This window comes from Sturnira hondurensis, unplaced genomic scaffold (assembly GCF_014824575.4).
Source record: "Sturnira hondurensis isolate 20B ecotype Veracruz unplaced genomic scaffold, ASM1482457v3 Scaffold0006413, whole genome shotgun sequence".
NCBI lineage: Eukaryota > Metazoa > Chordata > Mammalia > Chiroptera > Phyllostomidae > Sturnira > Sturnira hondurensis.
Genome location: NW_028079044.1, coordinates 10,877,715 through 10,897,424, shown reverse-complemented (window position 1 = coordinate 10,897,424; position 19,710 = coordinate 10,877,715). Strand labels below are relative to the sequence as shown.

The 19,710-nt window shown below is 36.2% G+C and overlaps 1 protein-coding gene across 2 annotated transcripts in view; it reads left to right on the top strand.

Moving 5' to 3' along the window:
• USP34 (ubiquitin specific peptidase 34) overlaps positions 1-19,710 on the top strand; it is a 241,337-nt gene that overhangs the window by 130,362 nt on the left and 91,265 nt on the right. For both annotated transcript variants that reach the window (XM_037048000.1, XM_037048001.1), the window contains exons 26-31: positions 2,270-2,396; positions 2,489-2,636; positions 12,260-12,360; positions 12,567-12,776; positions 16,715-16,840; positions 19,542-19,664. In XM_037048000.1, the coding sequence (XP_036903895.1) occupies positions 2,270-2,396; positions 2,489-2,636; positions 12,260-12,360; positions 12,567-12,776; positions 16,715-16,840; positions 19,542-19,664 (835 nt within the window). The remainder of the gene's footprint in view (positions 1-2,269; positions 2,397-2,488; positions 2,637-12,259; positions 12,361-12,566; positions 12,777-16,714; positions 16,841-19,541; positions 19,665-19,710) is intronic.

Sequence of the window (19,710 nt, the reverse complement as noted above, 5' to 3'; positions counted from 1 at the left end):
CCCTGTGTAATACAGAAATAAAGCAAATTAACATTTATGAATGTATCGACTGAAGTGAAAGGTGAGTAGATAGTTTTAATTAAGAAATTCTTTGTATTAAAAATCATGAGTAAATGTAAAAGTACAAAGAAACTGTTGAAAAATTGTTGAAATTAATAACTTCAACTTCAGAGTTTAGTTTGATGATGAAAATGCATACAATTGAGAGTTATTGATATTTTATTAAAAATATTAGGAAATATTGAATAATATTTTCTAGACATTTCTCATAAAATGATTTCATGATTTAAAACATTTGGACACTGCAAAATTTTTTACTTTGCTTATGATTGCGATTTGTGGAAATTCTACTGAAGTAATTCCGTGTGTTTTTAAAGACTATATAAGGGAACTTTAGAGTTTTTTGCATAGAAACTTCACACTGCCAGGTAACTTGTAGTACTTAAAAAAAAATAAAATAAATAAGTAAATGTGGTGATGTATTCAAATTAATAAGACTTAAGTACTCATAAAATTTAAATATACTATAGAAAATGAAAGTTCCTGTAGTCTTATTTCTTTCTATCAGAGACAGTTAATGATACATAAATACAGGGGTGGGCAAAAGTATGTTTGTAGTTCGTATGGAAAATAATATAATAATAAATGGTAAAAGAATAAACTATGTTTCATGTACAACAGTAAATTCATTTTGCCCACCCCTCTATGTATATTATTCCAAAATCTTCTCTATGCTGCAGGGTATACAAACAACAAACCAAAAAGGGCCTATTGGTTTAAACCCTTAGTCCTCACACAATGTTACCAGTGTCTTAAAATAAGCACTTATTTAAAAATAAATTGAGGTTCTTAGGATTCCATGGTACTTTTATAAGTTTAATGAATTTCATTTAAAAAAATTCATTCTCAGATGTATAGATTTTTTTCTAACTCATGAAAAAATTGTCCACTGATAGACACCTTTGTATTTTTTCATGTTTTATTGTAAAAGTTGATGTTAAACAACATATATAAATCCTTATGTTATGGGTACCTAGTAGAGAAACTAGGAAACAGTTGAATATTAAAATAATGAAGAGGTAGATTAATAATTTAGGTATTTTCATTCAAATTCTTTTGCAGATTTATTATAGTTTCAAGTCTTTAATATGTTTGGTGCTCCTACTAATTTAAAATAGCCTAACATTTATAGAATGAGAATACAAAGTAACTGTTGATTTGTATTCTTTATACTAAGAGACTAAAATAAATGTCTCTTTAAATAACTTTTTATAAAGAAAAGATTTTAATCTTAAACAGTGGTTCTCAACCAGAAGCAATCATTTCCCAGGGTACATTAGGTAACTTGTGGAAGCATTTTTGATTCTCACAGCTTACAAGAGAAGGGGTACTATTAGAATGTAGTGGGTAGAAATCAAGGATGCTGGTAAACATTTTACAGTGTATGAGATAGTTCCCCTCTGCCCCGAACAAAGAATTACTGGTCCCAAAAGCTTGCCTAAGATTACTGTTTTACTCAGTAATAGAAGTTGGACATTGGATTGCTTCTAGGAAATCAAGTTCATTTTATTCCCTTTCATACCCTCCTTCTATTCCAGAGTTGCTGGTTAGTATAAGATATTGATAATTTTTTTCTTAACTGAACTGAGGTACCTTGGATCCTGTCTTCAACAACTAGAAATCACTTAGAAGACTGATACATGCTTAGTGTCATACTAGGTGCCTGTGTCCTTTGAAATATTAATCTTTATAATTCATTTTGTAATTTTAGCAGTCATGGAATCAGCTCTCAAAATTCTGTTAGGCTGTTTAACATATATTTACTAGGAAAATTTCTATCTCTGAAAAATATTTCTAATACCTTTTCTTCCTCTTCTGAATGTAGAAATGACAAGTTGCCATTTTTCTTACCAGATAAGTTTGTTGTTTGAATTCATCCTGCATCTATTACTACCACTATCCCCATCTTCCATTAAAAAAAAATAATAATGTTCTTAATGGGATTTTTTCCTCAGTAATTTTTCCTTAAAACCATTTTTAGAAGTTTTAGCTATGTTTATTTATGCCTTTAAATTTGGTTCGGTATGTCGAATCTAAGCTGAGTGCTTTTAATTTGGGAAAAAAGAAACCAAGCAGTGGTGTAGAGTAAATTGGAATGTGCTAGAACCTTTTGTGGGCTTTTTCATTTTGTAAAGTAATAAAAACTCCAGTAACATAAAGATGTTTTAAAATGATAATGCTTTCAGTGTGTGGTTTTTGTTTGTTTTAGGTTTGCATATCATCTCAGACAGTGGCAAATTGAAGGCACTGGTATAAGTAGTCATTTGAAAGCACTGAGTGACAAACAGTCCCTGCCGCTAAGGGTTGTATGTCAGCCAGCTGGACTTCCTGACAAGGTAGTTACATAATTGTAGTTTCCAAATTGATAACATTTCCCAGTTTATCTGTTCTTTTTGCATTTTTAAATTGATTGCATCTCATATTTCAGATGACTATTGAAATGTATCCTAGTGACCAGGTAGCAGATCTTAGGGCTGAAGTAACTCATTGGTATGAAAATTTACAGAAAGAACAAATAAATCAACAAGCCCAGCTTCAGGAGTTTGGTCAAAGCAGCCGAAAGGGAGAGTTTCCTGGTAAGTCCAGTAGTTCAGATTTTTATATATTTTAAGTGGTATTATAATATTAACTTCAAAACTATTTCTTTGAAGACTACCATGTTTGTGGCTCTCAGCACCTTTCCCTACTCTTGGTATAATTCCATTGATTTTTTTTCTTTTCCTCTTTGAATCAGGATTTTCTCCTTTTAAAAAAAAAAAACTTATTTATTTATTTTCAGAGAAAGGAGAAGGAAAGGAGAGAGGGAGAGAAACATCAATGTGTGGGTGCCTCTTGTGTGTCCTACACTGGGAACTGGCCTGCAACCCAGGCATGTGCCCTGACTGGGAATCGAACCGCGATCCTTAGGATTTTCTTTTTTTTTTCCTTCCTTCCTATTTATTTATTTATTTATTTATTTATTTATTTTTACTTATTTATTTATTATTTATTTATATTTATTTATTTATTTATTTATTTATTTATTTATGCTCCTACCCCCACCATCCTCAGCCCACCTCTCCCATGCCCTTTTTTCTTTAAGTATTTTTTATTGATTATGCTATTAATTTTCCCAATTTTTCGTCTTTCCCCACCTATTTTATACCTACTAATTACGCTTCTTCCCTGTACCGTTTCCCCCTGCTCCTCCCTTCCCCCTGCCCACTGAAATCTCTCCTTGTGATGTCCATTTCTCTGATTTGGTTCCTGTTCTGGTTGTTTGCTTAGTTTTGTTTTCATTGTTTTTCTTTTCTTTCAGGTTCATTTGTTGATGATTGTGAGTTTGTTGTCTTTTACTGTTCATATATTTTACCTTTTTCTTAGATAAGTCCCCTTAACATTTCATATAATAAGGGCTTGGGGATGATGAACTCCTTTAACTTGATCATATCTGGGAAGCACTTTATCTGCCCTTCTATTCTAAATGAAAGCTTTGCTAGATAGAGCAATCTTGAATGTAGGTCTTTGCCTTTCCTGCCTTGGAATACTTCTTTCCAGCCCCTTCTTGCCTACAAGGTTTCTTTTGAGAAATCAGCTGATAGCCTTATGGGCACTCGTTTGTAGGTAATGCTCTCCTTTCCTATAGCTTCTTTTAGGATTCTCTCTTTATATTCAATCTTGGGTAATAATGATGATGTGTTTTGGTGTGTTTTTCTTTGGGTACATCCTAGAAGTCTATTTCCTTTGCCAGATTGGGGAAGTTTTCCTTAATTATTGTTAAAGTAAGTTTTCAGTTTCTTGCTGTTGTTTTTCTGGCATCCCTATAATTTAGATATTGGAACGTTTCAGGTTGTCCCAGAGGTTTGTTAGACTCTTCACTTTTTTGAATTCTTGTTCCTTCATTTTGTTCTGGATGGATGTTTATTTTCTCCTTTAGTTCCAAATCATTGCTTTGAATTCTGGTTTCCTTCTTGTCATTGTTGGTTCCCTGAATATTTTGCTTTATTTCATTCTGGGTATCCTTCATTTGTTTTTTCATTATTCGGCCAAGCTCAATCAGATCTGTGAGCATTTTGATTACCAGAGCTTTGAATCTCCATCAGATAGGTTGGTAATCTCCTATCTTTGCTCTGTTCTTTCATCTGGGCCATATTTCTTTGTCTTGGTGCACCTGATAAGTTGTGAGGGGGTGGGGCCTTAGGTAGTCACCTGGGCAGGGCAACCCTCTTTGCTGTGCTGCCTGGGGGGGAGGGACCAGAGCGGGAACAGTGCAGCTCACCCGCTCGTCTCTAGTGCACTTTTCGTTGAACTCTTGTGTGAGACTGGGAGTTTCTTCCACTGTAGCAACCGCCATAGTCTGAAGCCACCTCTGAGTCTTAGTTTTCCCCTTAAGTCAGCCCCTCCTGCACAGCCCGCTGAGCTTGGCAGCCAGCTCTGCCCCCAGGGTCCTCCACCCTAGCCCCCTGGTTTGCCGCTTCGCCCTGGTTTTTCTGAGTTGGCCAGTGCAATAGGCTGCTTTATGGATCTGGTTGTTTTGGTTGATTTTTTAATTTCTTAGTTGTCAGAGTTCCATGCAGTTTGATTTTCTGGCACTTTGGGTTATTTATTGATTTTAGATTAGTTGTTATCTACCTTTTGGTTGTGAAAGGAAGCAAAAGGTTTCTACCTAAACCTCCATCTTGGCTGGAACTCTCCATTGATTCTTAAGCAAGAGTTATAGTCACTTCAGGTGTTACTACCTATAAATGTTGTTTTCTCCTTCTCAAAGATTTCTACTTTGGGAGGTTATTATTTAGTACCCTACAATCTTTTTGGCCGTTTTGATATAGATGTATATTTTTGTCAAGCATATGAAAATAATGCCCCGTTAAATTTCACCTGTGCATCTCACCCCTTCCCTCCAAGAAAGTATCATATTAAGAAATTTTTCATGTGAGCCTAAAGATATATTTGATTCCTGATTTAACTCTTAAGACTAGTACATTTTTAGTGTCTTCCTATAATACATAAAATATGAGCTAATCAGAGGAGCACCCATAAAAGCTGTTATTTTTTGTTATAATTGAAAGGTCTGAAATTATAACAGGCTAAATAGATATTTAGGGGGAAAATCTTAAAGTTTTAAAAGCTTGTTTTTAGGACTTTTAATCTACCTGTGTTCAGAGGAATTCTTCAGTATCTTTCCGTAAAGAGCCAGTATTACTACAGCATGCTTAAGGTGGAACCGTGTGTATCTTCTGGAGTAGCAGATCTTTTAAGTTTTGCTCTTGAATAATTTACAAATATTCTTGGTTCAAAAGAACAGGTGTTGAAAAGTCTCCCTTCTACCCTAACTTTTAAACCACCCATTTCTCTTCTTGTGGAGCAAATGTTATTGATTTTTTACATATCCTTCAAAAGCTACCAAGAAGTATATTCATTCATATATATATGAATCTTGGTTTTTTGTTTACTATTCTTTTTAGTGTTGCTTATAGTTTTACCTTTAATGTATAATCCTAAACACTGTATTTAGTTCTCTAAAACAGTTAAGCAAGCACAAACTTGATGGATTAATGAAAGGGGAAGTATGGCTCTTAATATATGAAGGATCACAGAAGAGAATGCTCCTATGCTACATCATAATAAATCAGATGGCAGATATAAACTTACATCTAGCTTAAGATATATCTTTTTAGGGTTTTGGTATCTACTTGAATAAGTGGATATATCTAACATGTCTCTGTACAAAATATGTAGAGATGCCAGGTAATTTATTTTATAGTATCTTCTACCTAAAATCTTAATGGGATTATTTAAAATTTGGTGAAATTTACCCTGAATAATAAATAAACAAAGCAGTATATGAAGTTCTAAGAGGAAACTCCAACAGGATTTAATGATGAATTTTAATACTAGCTATTAAACATTTTAAAACCACACCTTGGTACTTGTTGTTAATTTGTTCCAGCACTTGTGACAAGTTCTGAAACCGATGGCTACTGAACAATGAAGTATTTTCTCTTATGGGGTGGCGTTAAGACTCATTCAAGTTCTAGCAAGTGTGACGAGTCCCAAGCAAATGTTAGGTGCTGAAACATCTGTTTTTCTTCAAAATGTGACAAGTACGGTATTTGATGAGTTCTGAAGTCAACTAGTACCAAGGTGTAACTATTACAATAATAAGATTTTGGTGAAGTATTGCTAAGTGAACAACAGATAAGAAACAATAATCTTTTATTAATATGTGACATTCAATTTGGGGCCAGAAAGAAAAAGCCTGTATTTCTCTAATACTCAGGATAGATTTAAAGTGTTTTTATACACACAAAGTAAACTATAGGAAAATCAGAAGAAATAGGATTAAATATCAAACCATTGAGAGAGCCAAGATTTCTAGGCTTGGAAATAATGAAATAATAAAGGAAATTATCATACATTTTGGTCCACAACAGTTAATCGATTTTGCTGCATAACAATTGTATCTGAGGAGAATTGCCAAAATTAATCTGGAAGAACCCATTTTTCTTCTATGTATTTGAAATATTTTTTGATAGAATTTTTTTGTTTGTGTGAAGGGAGACAGGTAATTTAAAATGTTAGTGTCATTATACAAAGCAGTAGTCATTATGTAAAGCACTCATTCCAGGCAATAGCTGTTTAGTGCCCTATGGAGTTTTTTTACATTAATTTAGTAAGATTTAACAGTATTTACTTAAGTTTCATTTAATTATTCAGGTATTTCAACATTTTTACCTAATTTTCCTATCCTTTTTTTTATTTTTTAAAAAAGGTTTTATTTTTCAATTATAGTTGACATATACTATTACATATTAGTTGCAGGTGTGAAACCCAGTGATCAGACTTTATATAATTTACTAAGTGATCACCCTGATTAATATACTACCAATCTGACACCATACATAGTTATTATAATATCAGTGACTATATTCCCAGTGCTGTACTTCTTAAATCCTTCAACCTTTTTACTCAACCCCCATCCCATCTGGCATCTGTAAAAAATGTTCTCTGTATCTATGAATCTGTTTCTGTTCTGCTCATTTGTTTATTTTTCATATCTGTTTTATCTAGTGTTAAGTACTGCTACCTCAGCTTTTGTTGTTTCGATTTTCACGAGCATCTTTTTCCCTCCCTTTTCTGTCTGTGTGTCCTTTGATCTGAAGTATATCTCTTGTGGACAGCATATGTAAAGGTCCTGTTTTGTTGTTTGTTCAGCCTCTACCCTCCATATGTCTTTGATTATAGCTTTTAACCCATTTGCATTTAAAGTAATTTTTTTGTATTTATTGCCATTTTATTATTTATATATATAAAGATTTTATTTTTAGAGAAAGGGGAAGGGAAGGAGAGAGAGGCACTTCAATGTGTGGTTGCCTCTCATGCACCCCTTGCTGTGGACCTGGCCTTTAACCTAGCATGTGCCCTGACTGAGCATTGAACCACAACCCTTTGGTTTGCGCCTGTGCTCAGTCCATTGAGCTACACCAACCAGGGCTATTACTTATATTTTTTGTTGTTCTTTTTCTTCTCTTTCTTAAAGAATACCCATTAACATTTTTTATAATATTGGTTTGGTTTGGAATGAACTCTAAGATTTTTCTTTTCTGGAAGCTCTTTATCTGTCCTTCAATTCTAAATGATAGCTTTGCTGGGTAGAGTAATCTTGGTTGTAGGTCCATGCTTTTCATCACTTTGAATATTTTTTGCCACTCCCTTCTGTCCTTCAGAGTTTCTGTTGAGAAATCAGCTGACAATCTTATGGGATCTCCCTTGTAAGTAGCCAGCTGCTTTTCTCTTGCTGCTTTTAAGATGTGCCTTTGTCTTTAATTTTTTGCCTTTTAATTATGTTTCTTGGTGTGGGCCTCATTTAGTTCACCTTGTTTGGGACTCTGTGCATCTTGGATCTATTTCCAAGATGCATCTATCGATCTATTTCCTTTACCAGGTTAGGGAAGTTTTCCATCATTCTTTATTCACATAGGTTCCTAATGCCTTGCTCGCTCTCTTCTCCTGGCACCCCCATGATGTGAGTGCTAGTATGCTTGAAGTCCTAGAGACTCCTTACACTATCTTCATTTTTTTTGTATTCTGTTTTTTCTTTTTGCTGTTGTGATTGGATGTTTTCTGCTTTTTTATCTTTCAAATCTCTGATTTAATTCTCTGCTTTATCTAAGAGGATAATTGTTGATTTCCTGTAGTATATTCCTTTCGATTAGTGTATTCATTTCTGACTGGTTCTTTCTATGTATTCCAGTTCCATTTTTTGTTGTTTATCTCTTAATTCTTTAAGTTCATCACTCTTTAAGTTCATTGAGCATATCCTATACCTAGTGTTTTGAACCTGCATCTAGTAGATTGCTTGTCTCTATTTTTCCCCCCAGGTTCTGTGTTCTGTTCTTTCATTTGGAGCACATGTTTTGTTAAAGATTCCATTTATTTGTTTGCTTGTTTGTTTATTTTTAGAGAGAAGGCAAGGGAGGGAGAAAGAGAGGGAGAGAAACATTGATTGGTTGCTTCTTGCACATCCCCAACTAGGGACCCACAACTGAGGCACGTTCTGTGACCAGGAATCAAACAAGTGACCTTTTTGGTTTTCTGAATGATGCCTTACCCACTGAGCCACACCAGTGAGGCTTGGGGCGCATTTCTTTCTTTCCTCATTTTGGCAGCCTTCCTATGTTTGTTTCTGTCTGTTAAGTAGAACTGCTACATCTCCTGGGCTTGGGTGAGTTGCCTTGTGTAGTAGGTAGCCTGTAGGGTCCAGTGGCACAGCCTCTCGATCACATAATTTGGGCTCTCTGGATATGCTCCTGTGTGGGCTGTGTACACCTTTCTGTTGTAGCTGATTCTTTTTTTTTTTTTTTAAGATTTTATTTATTTATTTATCTTTAGAGGGAAAGGAGAGAGGGAGAGAAACATCAATGTATGGTTGCCTTTTGTGTGTCTCCTGCTGGGAGTTGGCCTGCAGGGAACCCACCTGCAACCCAGGCATGTGCCCTGACTGGGAATCGAACCGCGATCCTCTGGTTCGCAGGCTCGCGCTCAATCCACTGAGCTACACCAGCCAGGTGTTGTAGCTGATTCTTGAAGGCTGTTGGCACCTCAGTGGGAGTGATTTACCCCCAGGCCGATCAACTGCAAGGACTGGCTGGGACCACTGTGGAAGATCAGCTAGCTGTGCAAGGGCCAACCCCACAGAGTAGGACTCATCAAGGCTCTGGTGCCTGCTGAGTCCGCTTTTTTGTCTGTGTTCCGCATGGAAGAGTTTTGGTGGTCCTTCAACATGGTCTGAGGCTGTCCACCATGTGTGCTGGCTCTGGGGCTTCCTAGAAGGTGCAGGCCAAGGGTAGCCTCCACATGGGTCCTGCCTCGGGACCACCTGAAATGAGCTAAACAGTCTACAGATTGCAGCCATTTGTGCTGAGCTTGGAGGTGCCCAGGAAAGACCAAGCTGTGAACCAAGGCCTGCTGCAGCTACCACTGGGTCTGGGGCCACGTAGCCAGAGGTACAGGCATGCTGATGCCAGATGCTGCTTCCTTCAGAGATGTTAGGGAAGTCTGAAGCATTAGCCAATAAGGGCCTTTTATATGTTAAAGCTACTCAGACAGCTTTGGTGGGCCCCAAAATTTCATGGGGCAGGGTCTCAGGAAATCACCAGGGTAGGAGAACTGTGTGAGCCAGGTAGATGTAGAGTCAGATATATAGCACTTTATTGCCAGCTCTGTTGGGGGAGGATTAAAAAAAGGAACAGTGGCCTCTGTCAGCACTTGTGTCTGTGAGAAAGCTGCCCCTCCAGCTCTTACCTTGACACAGGACAGTTCAGTTTCTCCTATGTCCCTGGTGCCTTTCAAGCTGCTGCCCAGAACCAAATCTTAGAGTGAGTGAGTCCAAGTAACTCCATGCACAGGCTGTTTAAAGCGGAATTCTTGGGAGTCCAGAAGCCTTCCCTCTTACTCAGCCAGAATCCCTGCTGGCTTTTACAACCAGAACTTATGGGGACTCTTTTCCTGACACTAGAATTCTGGGCTGTGGGGCCTGGGTTGGGTCTGGGACCCCTTCTTCAGGGGGGTGCCTCTGCATCTGAGATAACCCTCATGATTTTTATCCACTACACGCAGGTGTGGGACCAGGCCGTTCTGAGTCTCTGCCTCTTCTACTAGTCTCTGGCTTTTTTATATCCTTAGTTGTAAGACTTATTTTAGGTGGCTCTAAATGGTAGTTCTATCCTGTAAATGGAAGTTTTGTAGATTATTTATAATTTCAGTGTGGTTTTGTGAGGATCTGTGTATTGCCTTTACCTATGCTGCCATGTTGACTGGAACCTTTTAATTTTCCTATTCTGTCAAGCAATTCCTTTTTTGAAAAATAATGGATTAAATAATTATTTGAATGCTGCTGTGTTCTCAGAATGGGGGGAGTAGATGCTCAGAAAATTTACACCTCACACACTATTTTTTAGTAATTGCTTGAGATTATTCTGGACAAAAATGATATACTAATGAGAAAAAAGAGGAACATTCTAGAGACATAGTGAAGAGATGTCTTAGCTTGAAATCTGAGCAACAGTCGGAGAAAAATTGTCCTTATGGAACAGCAGAATGGATGGCTCTGAAGGAAAATCTTTGGGAAGGAAAAATTCATAATTACTTTATTGAAAAAAAAAGTTTAGAAAGGGATACAATAAATACAGCCTTGGCTAGTGTGGCTTAGTGGATTGCGGGCCAGCCTGTGAACCTAAAGGTTGCTGGTTCAATTCCCAGTCAGGGCATATGGCTGGGTTGCAGGCCAGGACCCTGGTTGGGGGTGTGTTAGAGGCATCTGATTGTTGTTTCTCCTGTAAATGGATGTTTCTCTCCCTTTCTTTCTACTTCCCTTCCCCTCTCTAAAAAATAAGTAAATAAAATCTTTTAAAAGAGGACTCAATAAAGACAAATAATGCAAGAAAACAAAATGACATCAGAACCAAAAAGTAAAAGCCAAATTTAAAAAATCAGATTTTGATTTTTTAAATCACCATATGATTTCACTCATATGTGGAATCTAATGAACAAATTGAACTAACAATCAAAATAGAGACAGACTGAGATAGAGAAACACTGACAGCTGCCAGAGGGTTAGCCTGTGGAGGGATCAAGGAAAAAGGAAAAAGGACTCATGGACATGGAGAACAGTTTGGTGATTATGGGGGGAAAGGGGTATAAGGGGCATACATGGCAATGGAAAAAATACAATAAAATTCATGGTTTAAACAATACTTATATTGAATATCTGCTATATTATCGTGCTGGGGAATACATTTGTGAACATAAACTCTGCCTTTTTGAACTGGGATTTTTTTTAAATGGAGGAAATACATGAATATGTCATGTCAGATCCTATTAAGTGGTTTAAAGAAAGATAAAACAGAATAAGGGATTAATAGTGAATCAAAGCTTTTTAGATTGAGAGGCAAGACAGAAGGCCTTTTGAGCTTACATTTGATAGACCTGCAGGAAGTGAGGGAATGAACGGTGTGAATTCCTGTGTGGAGGAGCATCTTAGGCTTTGAGATGGGAACAATTTTGGTGTTTTCAAAAAGTAGGGAGGTTGGGTGACTAAAACATAGGTAGGTAGGGATGATGATGGGAAATGAAGTTGAGGTATAGGCAGCAAAGAGGACTTTATAGTTTTTAGGAATAAATTGCCTCAATCTGAGTTAATTATATTTACCACAATCTAGGATGTTGTAGCTAATCTTTTTATTCAGAGCTTTGTTTTTAAAAAAATTTTTCTGCATTATAGTTTGTTTTACTTTGTTTTGGTGCATAATAACAGGGAAGAGAAATTTTGATCATTATAAATACTTGCTGGTTAATTGTTTAACTAGCATTAATGCATTAATGAATCTGATTTATCTGCATGCGTCGTATGGGAAAATGGTTTAGGTTCCCAGAAAGCCCCATAATGTTTTTTACTTGTATAATTTTTCATTGTTAAGGTGGCAGGAATTGATCTAGTTAAATGATGCTAAAAGAATTTTTGTGTAACTTTTACTGTTTAAGGCTAAGTTTTGACAACAAAATAATTCAGGAAGCATGCTTGGTACTGTTTCCACTTTGCTCAGTAATTATATTTAAGCTGAATGTCCAGTGGAATTAATTTCTATAACCATATTTTCGTGTTAGCAAAGACGTTAACTCTTCTAAAATTTTTCACTTACTGTTTTCTTCTATTTTTAAGGAGGCCTTATGGGACCTGTCAGGATGATTTCATCTGGACATGAGTTAACAACAGATTATGATGAAAAAGCACTTCATGAGCTTGGTTTTAAAGATATGCAGGTACACATAAGTATGATTTGATTTTACTAATCTTTTGACTGTTAGAGTCCATAGGGGAACATTTGAAGGTACAAGTTAAAAACCATTGTTACTGCTTTTGTTATATTAAAATCTTAAGAGTTATTTTATACTTCCGAGATTTATTAAGTCAAACTTAGTATGTTTAATTATTTGTTTTTTTTTACCTATTGCTTCTATTTTTACAGATGGTTTTTGTATCTTTGGGTGCACCGAGAAGAGAACGGAAAGGGGAAGGTGTTCAGCTGCCAGCATCTTGCCTACCACCCCCTCAGAAAGACAACATTCCAATGCTTTTGCTTTTACAAGAACCTCATTTAACTACTCTTTTTGATTTATTAGAGATGCTTGCATCATTTAAACCACCCTCAGGAAAAGTGGCAGTGGAAGATAGTGAGGTGACTATTATTTTATTTTTACAAAGTTTTGTCTTTGTGCATAGTGGAAAGAAATTTTGTTGTTAATCTCTTAATAGCAGTAAAGCCTAGGAAACCGTTTAGTTATTCATTAGCCAGTTAAGTGTATAATATGATCTAGGCATACTATTTATTGTTTTATGAAGCTCACAATAAGCACAGTTTCAACCTTCATTGAATCTCATGGGGAAGACAGATCATTGACATGCTGAACAGATAAATAGGTTCAGGTAAAGTAAGAGATAAATAGTTTTAGGTAGAGATAGGCACTAAGACTGAAACATGACTTGCCAATATTAGGGTGTGGTGACAGAGATCCATTTATATATTATTTGGTCAAAGGAGATTTCTCTGAGGGAGAATATATATAATCTTGAGGTAGAAGGATGAAAAGGAGACAGCTAAATTAAGAGAATGAGGAATGATTTGGGTAGAGTAATTTGATTCCTGAAGCCCTTGATATGAGAAGGATTTAGATAGGTCTAAGAATTTTAGAGAGTTAGTTTGTAAAATGTGGAGGATGATGGGAGAGTAGAATGAGACTGTAAGCCATTTTCATTTTATTTAGAGTAAAGTGGACAGCATTAAAATATTTTAAGTAGGCCCTGGCTGGTGGAGCTCAGTGGATTGAGCTCAGGCCTGCGAACCACACAATTGCGGTTTGATTCCCAGTCAGGGTACATGCCTGGGTTGCAGGCCAGTTCCCAGCAGGGAACTCACGAGAGGCAACCATACATTGATATTTCTCTCCTTCCCTTTCTCTCTAAAGATAAATAAATAAAATCTTTAAAAAAATATTTTAAGCAGAGAGAAAGAGAAAGACATTTGTTCTTTGATTTTTGTTTTAAAGGTAATAAATAGGCTTGTTTGGCAAGAAGAGAAAAAAATGTAAGGTACCTAATGCATTAGTCCAAGGAAATGTTGACGGTGCCCCAAATAGAATGGTGGCGGTAGACATAAATTAAATGGACAGAAGGTCAAAACAACATAAGTTGGTGGTAGATTGACTTAAGATTGGGCATAGACTTGGGTTCAGAAAGAAGGAAAATAGAGAAGGAAAATGCAGGTTCCTGGCTTGAGTAACAAGGTAGATTCCATTAGAGCTGAAAAATGGATACCTCTGGGGCATCAAGTGAAGATGTCAAGTAAGCAATTGGAATATATGAATTTGGAGCTCAGAGAAGAGTTTTGGTTTAGAGAATTAATTTTGTGGCCTTTCAGTATAAAGTTGGTATTTAAAGTTAGTGGTTAAAGTTAGTGGTGTGGCTGTGACTCGTGTGGCTCGGTTGATGGGCCATTGTCCCACCAAGTGAAAAGTTGCTGGTTTGATTCCAGGTCAGGACAAATACCTGGGTTGTGGGTTTGGTCCTTGGTTCAGGTGCATACAAGATGCAGGTGATTGACGTTTCTTTCTCACATCAATGTTTCCCTCCCTCCCATCCTCGTTAAAAATAATAAATCAGATTTTTTAAAAAGTCAGGGTATATGAGATCAGCTAGAGCAACCATTTTCAGTCTACTGACTTTGTTTTCTTAATGCTTTTAAATGGACTTACTCTAAGGTGTTCATTGATGTTCCTCATCCAGTGAATCATTATTTTGAGGTTGAGTGGCAATTAGTTAATAATGGTGCTTTTAGGGTTTGCTTTTGATGGCTCTTGTTCTGTTCTTTTCTTTACCAAGAATGTTAAGTGACTTCTTTTTATGTTTTCAAAATGTGTTTGATGATGGATGCAGTGGTAGCAGCTGAGTTCTGTGTTTTCCCGATAGTGTGGTTTCTTTTTTAGTGGCATATTTTTAAATTCCTACGAAGTCCCCCTTTTGATTAAGCAGAATAATTAAAACTAGATGCCCATGAATCTCTCATTTCTTCACCTTTTTTATTTTATTCCATAAATACTTACTGACCTTTTACTTCATGTCAACATTGTACTGGCAATTTAAAAGAGAAAAAGATAATTACAAGAATTCCCCAGTGTTCCCGGATGGGGCTAGTATTCTATACAGTGTGTTATGGGAACATAAGGGAGAGGGAAAAAAATTGGGGGAAGGACTTTGCAAAAGAGATGTCATTAATATTGTGTACAGCTGCTGATAAGAGTGAAGAGGAACATTACAGATTCACGGGAAAGTGAATGGCATGTTTGAAAAACTTGGGAGTGTGAATATAGTATAATACAGATATAAGGACAGAATGGGAGATTGTAAGCAATACCACAAAGGAGCAATATGAGTTTTTTATTCTTTGTAAAACAAATTGCCATCATCATGGAAGGTTGTATAGCAAAAAGTGACATCATTTTCTGGGCTCTTAGAAACATAGTTTAGGTGTGAGTATGGGGAATGTATTAAAGAAAACAAAGACTGGAAATGGAGGACCAGTTAATAGATCATTGGAATAGTCCACATGAGACCTAAACCAGAAAGGAAACATTTTTTTTTTTTAGCAGATAGTTCATTGAGCTTTCTGGTATGTCATTGTTGATGTGGAGTTTTATTTGTTGTAAGACTGATTTGGCCTGGAATATAAAAATAAAGGATCTTCACTCATGTTGTAGGGTCTTTCAGTTGTAACATAGAACATAGTTATATACAGATGAGAAAATTTTTTCCTCAAATTGTTTTTGTTGTTGTTGTTGTTTGCAGAGTTCAGTCTTTTTTTAAAGTGGTGGGTATTTACGAAGAAATGAGTTCTATTTTGCTGAAGAACTTCCAGTGACATTTTCTGAACTAAAGCAGGATTATTACTTGTGTTGCTTCTCTTTCTTCATTACAGTTGTGAAGAGTGAAGTTTACTTTGAAACTCCATCTCTAACCTTCCCTTGTTTTAAAAGTATACTAGCTTTATACCATTACACAAAAGAACCAAACTGCTTTTTATAGATGCATAGAAGATTCCTTTGGCACCTCTTAGATTTTATTATACCCCCCAAAATTGTGACAGCTGCAGTGGTAGAATAATAATATACAGATTCATACTCTGTGGAAAATTCCAAAACTGAAAATAAGCTTTTGCTGCTTATTTAATTCTCAGGGTTGTTCTTTAATTAAAAATAAAAAATAAGGAAATTGCCCATTTCTTACATACTTCCTGAAAATTTTCTTAGCTTATCTATTATTTTAGCACCTTATAGAGTCCAGATTTAATGCATTTCCCATTTAGGAAAAAAAGAAAAGTGCAGCTTGCTGTTAGTATTAAAATCAGAATGCTATAAATAGAATGATCGTTTGTTTCCAAAGTCTATCAATATAATAGAGCAGTGCAAAAATACTAATAAGAAAAATGAGATATTTTGTGAGTAAGGTTAGGACTGTAGTCCGCAAGTTATCTTGGGGTAAAAGCTGGAACCACAAGTGCTTGTAGCAAATGGGAAATGGATTAACAAATGATAATAGAAAAAAAGTAGAAAAAATTGTGCTTTCATCTAAATCACCGCTCATCTGAGAGTAGAAAATAAAATATTGATAGGCAATAGGAAAAGAAGAACAGGTGTACTCTTTTCCTAAATATAAGGTTGAGGATTTAATTCACAAAGTCTGTGTTGTTCTTAGAGTAGTAACCTGCAAATAGATAATAGGAAAAGGATAATAGTCCTACTGCAATTTACTTGACTGTCTTTATAAGCAGATATCTTCACTTTTATTTGGAAAGTTTCCTGAGGAAAGGGACCAGAATTACACATCACTTTTCTTCCCAGAAAAGTGTTCAGTACCAAGTTGAAAGACCATATCTTTGACATAACTCTTAATTTATTGAATAAATATATTTACCACATAAGAAATAGTTTATTTCTCACTGTTAAACTATAAAATATTAACAAACTTGATAATTAGTGATTTTATGCAAAAAAGTTTAACTTCAGTTTAGGGTTTTGTTTTTTACTGATCCGTCTTGACAAGTAGTTGTTCTTATTTATGTAGAGCTTAAGATGTGAAGAACTTCATCTTCATGCAGAAAACCTCTCTAGGCGTGTATGGGAACTACTGATGCTTCTTCCTACATGTCCTAATATGTTGATGGCATTCCAGAATATCTCAGATGAACAGGTAAGCCCACAGAATCTTTATTCTCCTGGAGGATGGTACCAATTTACATTCCCAGTGGCATGTATGAATTTGGTTTCTTACCTGTATCTTCAGTAAAATTTATTTAATTGGTAAAAAGCACCAGTTCATTTTAATGTTTGTTAATTTAAATGTTAGCGTGGTGGAATAATGTAGGCTAAATATATGGCAAGGATGTTTGCTAAAATTATCTTTACAAAATACGGATTTGCCTTTAAATTAATGCTTTTTCATATTACTGTATGTCCTGACTATTGCTTAGGGGTTTTTTTTTTTTTTGGCCTTTTTAAAAAATATATTTTATTGATTATACCATTACAGTTGTTCTATTCCCCCCCTTCATTCCCCTCCACCCGCACACTCCCTTCCCCACCATTCTCCTCCCCTTAGTTTATAACCACGTGTCTCAAGTTCTTTGGATTCTATATTTCCCCCACTATTCTCGCCCTCCCCCCTATCTATTTTCTACCTACCATCTATGCTATTTTCTGTGCCTTCTCCTCCTCCCACCCCCCTGTTTCTAACCCTCCATGTGTTCTTCATTTCTATGGTTCCACTCCTGATCTAATTTGCTTTTGTTTTAGGTGTGGTTGTTAATAACTGTGAGTTTGCTGTCCTTTCACTGTTAACATTTTTCATCTTCTTTTTCTTATATAAGTCCCTTTAGCATTTCATATAATAAGGGCTTGGTGATGATGAACTCCTTGAACTTGACCTTATCTGAGAAGCACTTTATCTGTCCTTCCATTCTAAATGAAAGTTTTGCTGGATATAGCAATCTTGGCTGTAGGTCTTTGGATTTCATGACTTGGAATACTTCTTTCCAGCCCCTTCTTGCCTGTAAGGTCTCTTGAGAAATCAGTTGACAGTCTTATGGGAACTCCTTTGTAGGTAACTCTCTCCTTTTCTCTTGCTGCTTCTAGTATTCTGTCCTTCATTTTAATCTTGGCTAATGTAATTATGATGTGCCTTGGTGTGTGCTTCCTTGGGTTCCACCTTCTTTGGGACTCTCTGAGCTGCCTGGACTTCCTGGAAGTCTATTTCCTTTGCCAGACTGGGGAAGTTCTCCTCATTAGTTTTTCAAGTAAGTTTTTAATTTCTTGTTCTTCTTCTGGCACCAGTGTGATTCAGATGTTGGAACGTTTAAAGTTGTCCCAGAAATTCCTAAGCTTTCTCTTTGTTCTTTTGAATTTTTATTTTTTCATTCTTTTCTTGTAGAATGTTTATTTCTTCCTTTTGCTCCAAATCACTGATTTGAGTCCTGGTTTCCTTCTTGTCACTGTTGGTTCCCTGTATATTTTCCTTTATTCCATTTTTCATAGCCTTCACCTATTCCTCTGTTTTGTCACCATACTCAGCCATTTCTGTGAGCATCCTGATTACTGGTGTTTTGAACTCGGCATCTGATAGGTTGGCTATCTCTATACCACTTAGTTGTATTTTCTCTGAGGTTTTGATCTGTTCTTTCATTTGAGGCTTTTTGTTTGTTTGTTTGTTTGGCTTGGAGCACCTGTTACTTAGTAAGGGGTGAAGTCTTAGGTATTCTCCAGGGCAGGGCAACCCACATTGCTGCATTGTGGTCCCACATGTAGGGGAAGGGTCTGAGAGGGAACAGTGCCATTTACGCAGCTGGTTTTCAGTCACTTCCCTTGCTACCCCCAAGAAAATTGGGCCCTTCTGTTGCTGAATCACAGATAGGTGGGTTAGTGTATGTTTTAGGACTCTGTGGGTCTCTCCAACATTCTTGTGAGTTTCTCACGCCACAACAGTCCCCACAGGTTTTTATGGTCATAGGTTTTGAGGCTTTAGTTTCCTGTGCTGGAACCCTGGCTTGCACGACTGTCTTGTTCCCCAATATTTCCTGCCGGTTTATCCACATGCAAATGTGGTACTGCCTGGGCCACCTACTGCCACCTTGCTTGCCCAGTCCTCTAGCCACTGTTCTGCCATGTGTCCTCTCCTTCCTGGCTACCCATCTCTGTCCCTCCTAGCAGTCTGGATGAATGTTTCTTCTTTAATTTTTTGGTTGTTGGGCTTCCATAAAGTTCGGTTTTCTGGCAGTTCTGATTATTTTTTTGTTACTAAATTTGTTGTCCTTCTTTTGGTTGTGCAAGGAGGCAAAGTGTATCTAGCTACACCCCCATCTTGGCTGGAAATTAGCATTTTTTTCTATTCTGCTGTTTGTATATTAATTTTAGTTTAACAAATTTAATGGGTAATGGACTTTTTAAAAATTTATTTATTGATTTTAGAGAGAGAGGAAGGGAGAGGAACAATTTATTGTTTAACTTATTTGTGCATTCATTGGCTGATTCTGTTTTTTTATTTTTAATTTTATTGTAGACACTATTACAGATGTCCCCCATTTCCTCCCTCTTTGCTCATCTCCACTCATATCATGCCCTACCCCTGACCTTCGCCTTACTATTATTTGTGTCCATGGTCTATGCATATATTCTTTAACAGTCAATCTCTACCTTCTTTTATACAGTCCCTCCTGCTGACTTCCATGTTTTAAGCATACTATCAGTACCTATTGTATAATTGTTTTTCACATATTTGAATATATTTCAATGTATGTGTAATAACTGAGTGTTTATGTAGTATCTATTTTTTAAATTTTGGGGGCCTTCCCTTAGTAAGTTAGTATAAGAATCTTACGTTTTTCTTTCACTAATTCAAGGGTAACGATGGACTTAATTGGAAAGAACTCCTCAAAATTAAGAGTGCTCACAAGCTGTTATATGCCCTGGAAATTATTGAAGCACTGGGAAAACCTAACAGAAGAATAAGGAGAGAGTCAACGGTAATTGCATTGCCATTATTATCATTAAATATTTAAATATTTGTAT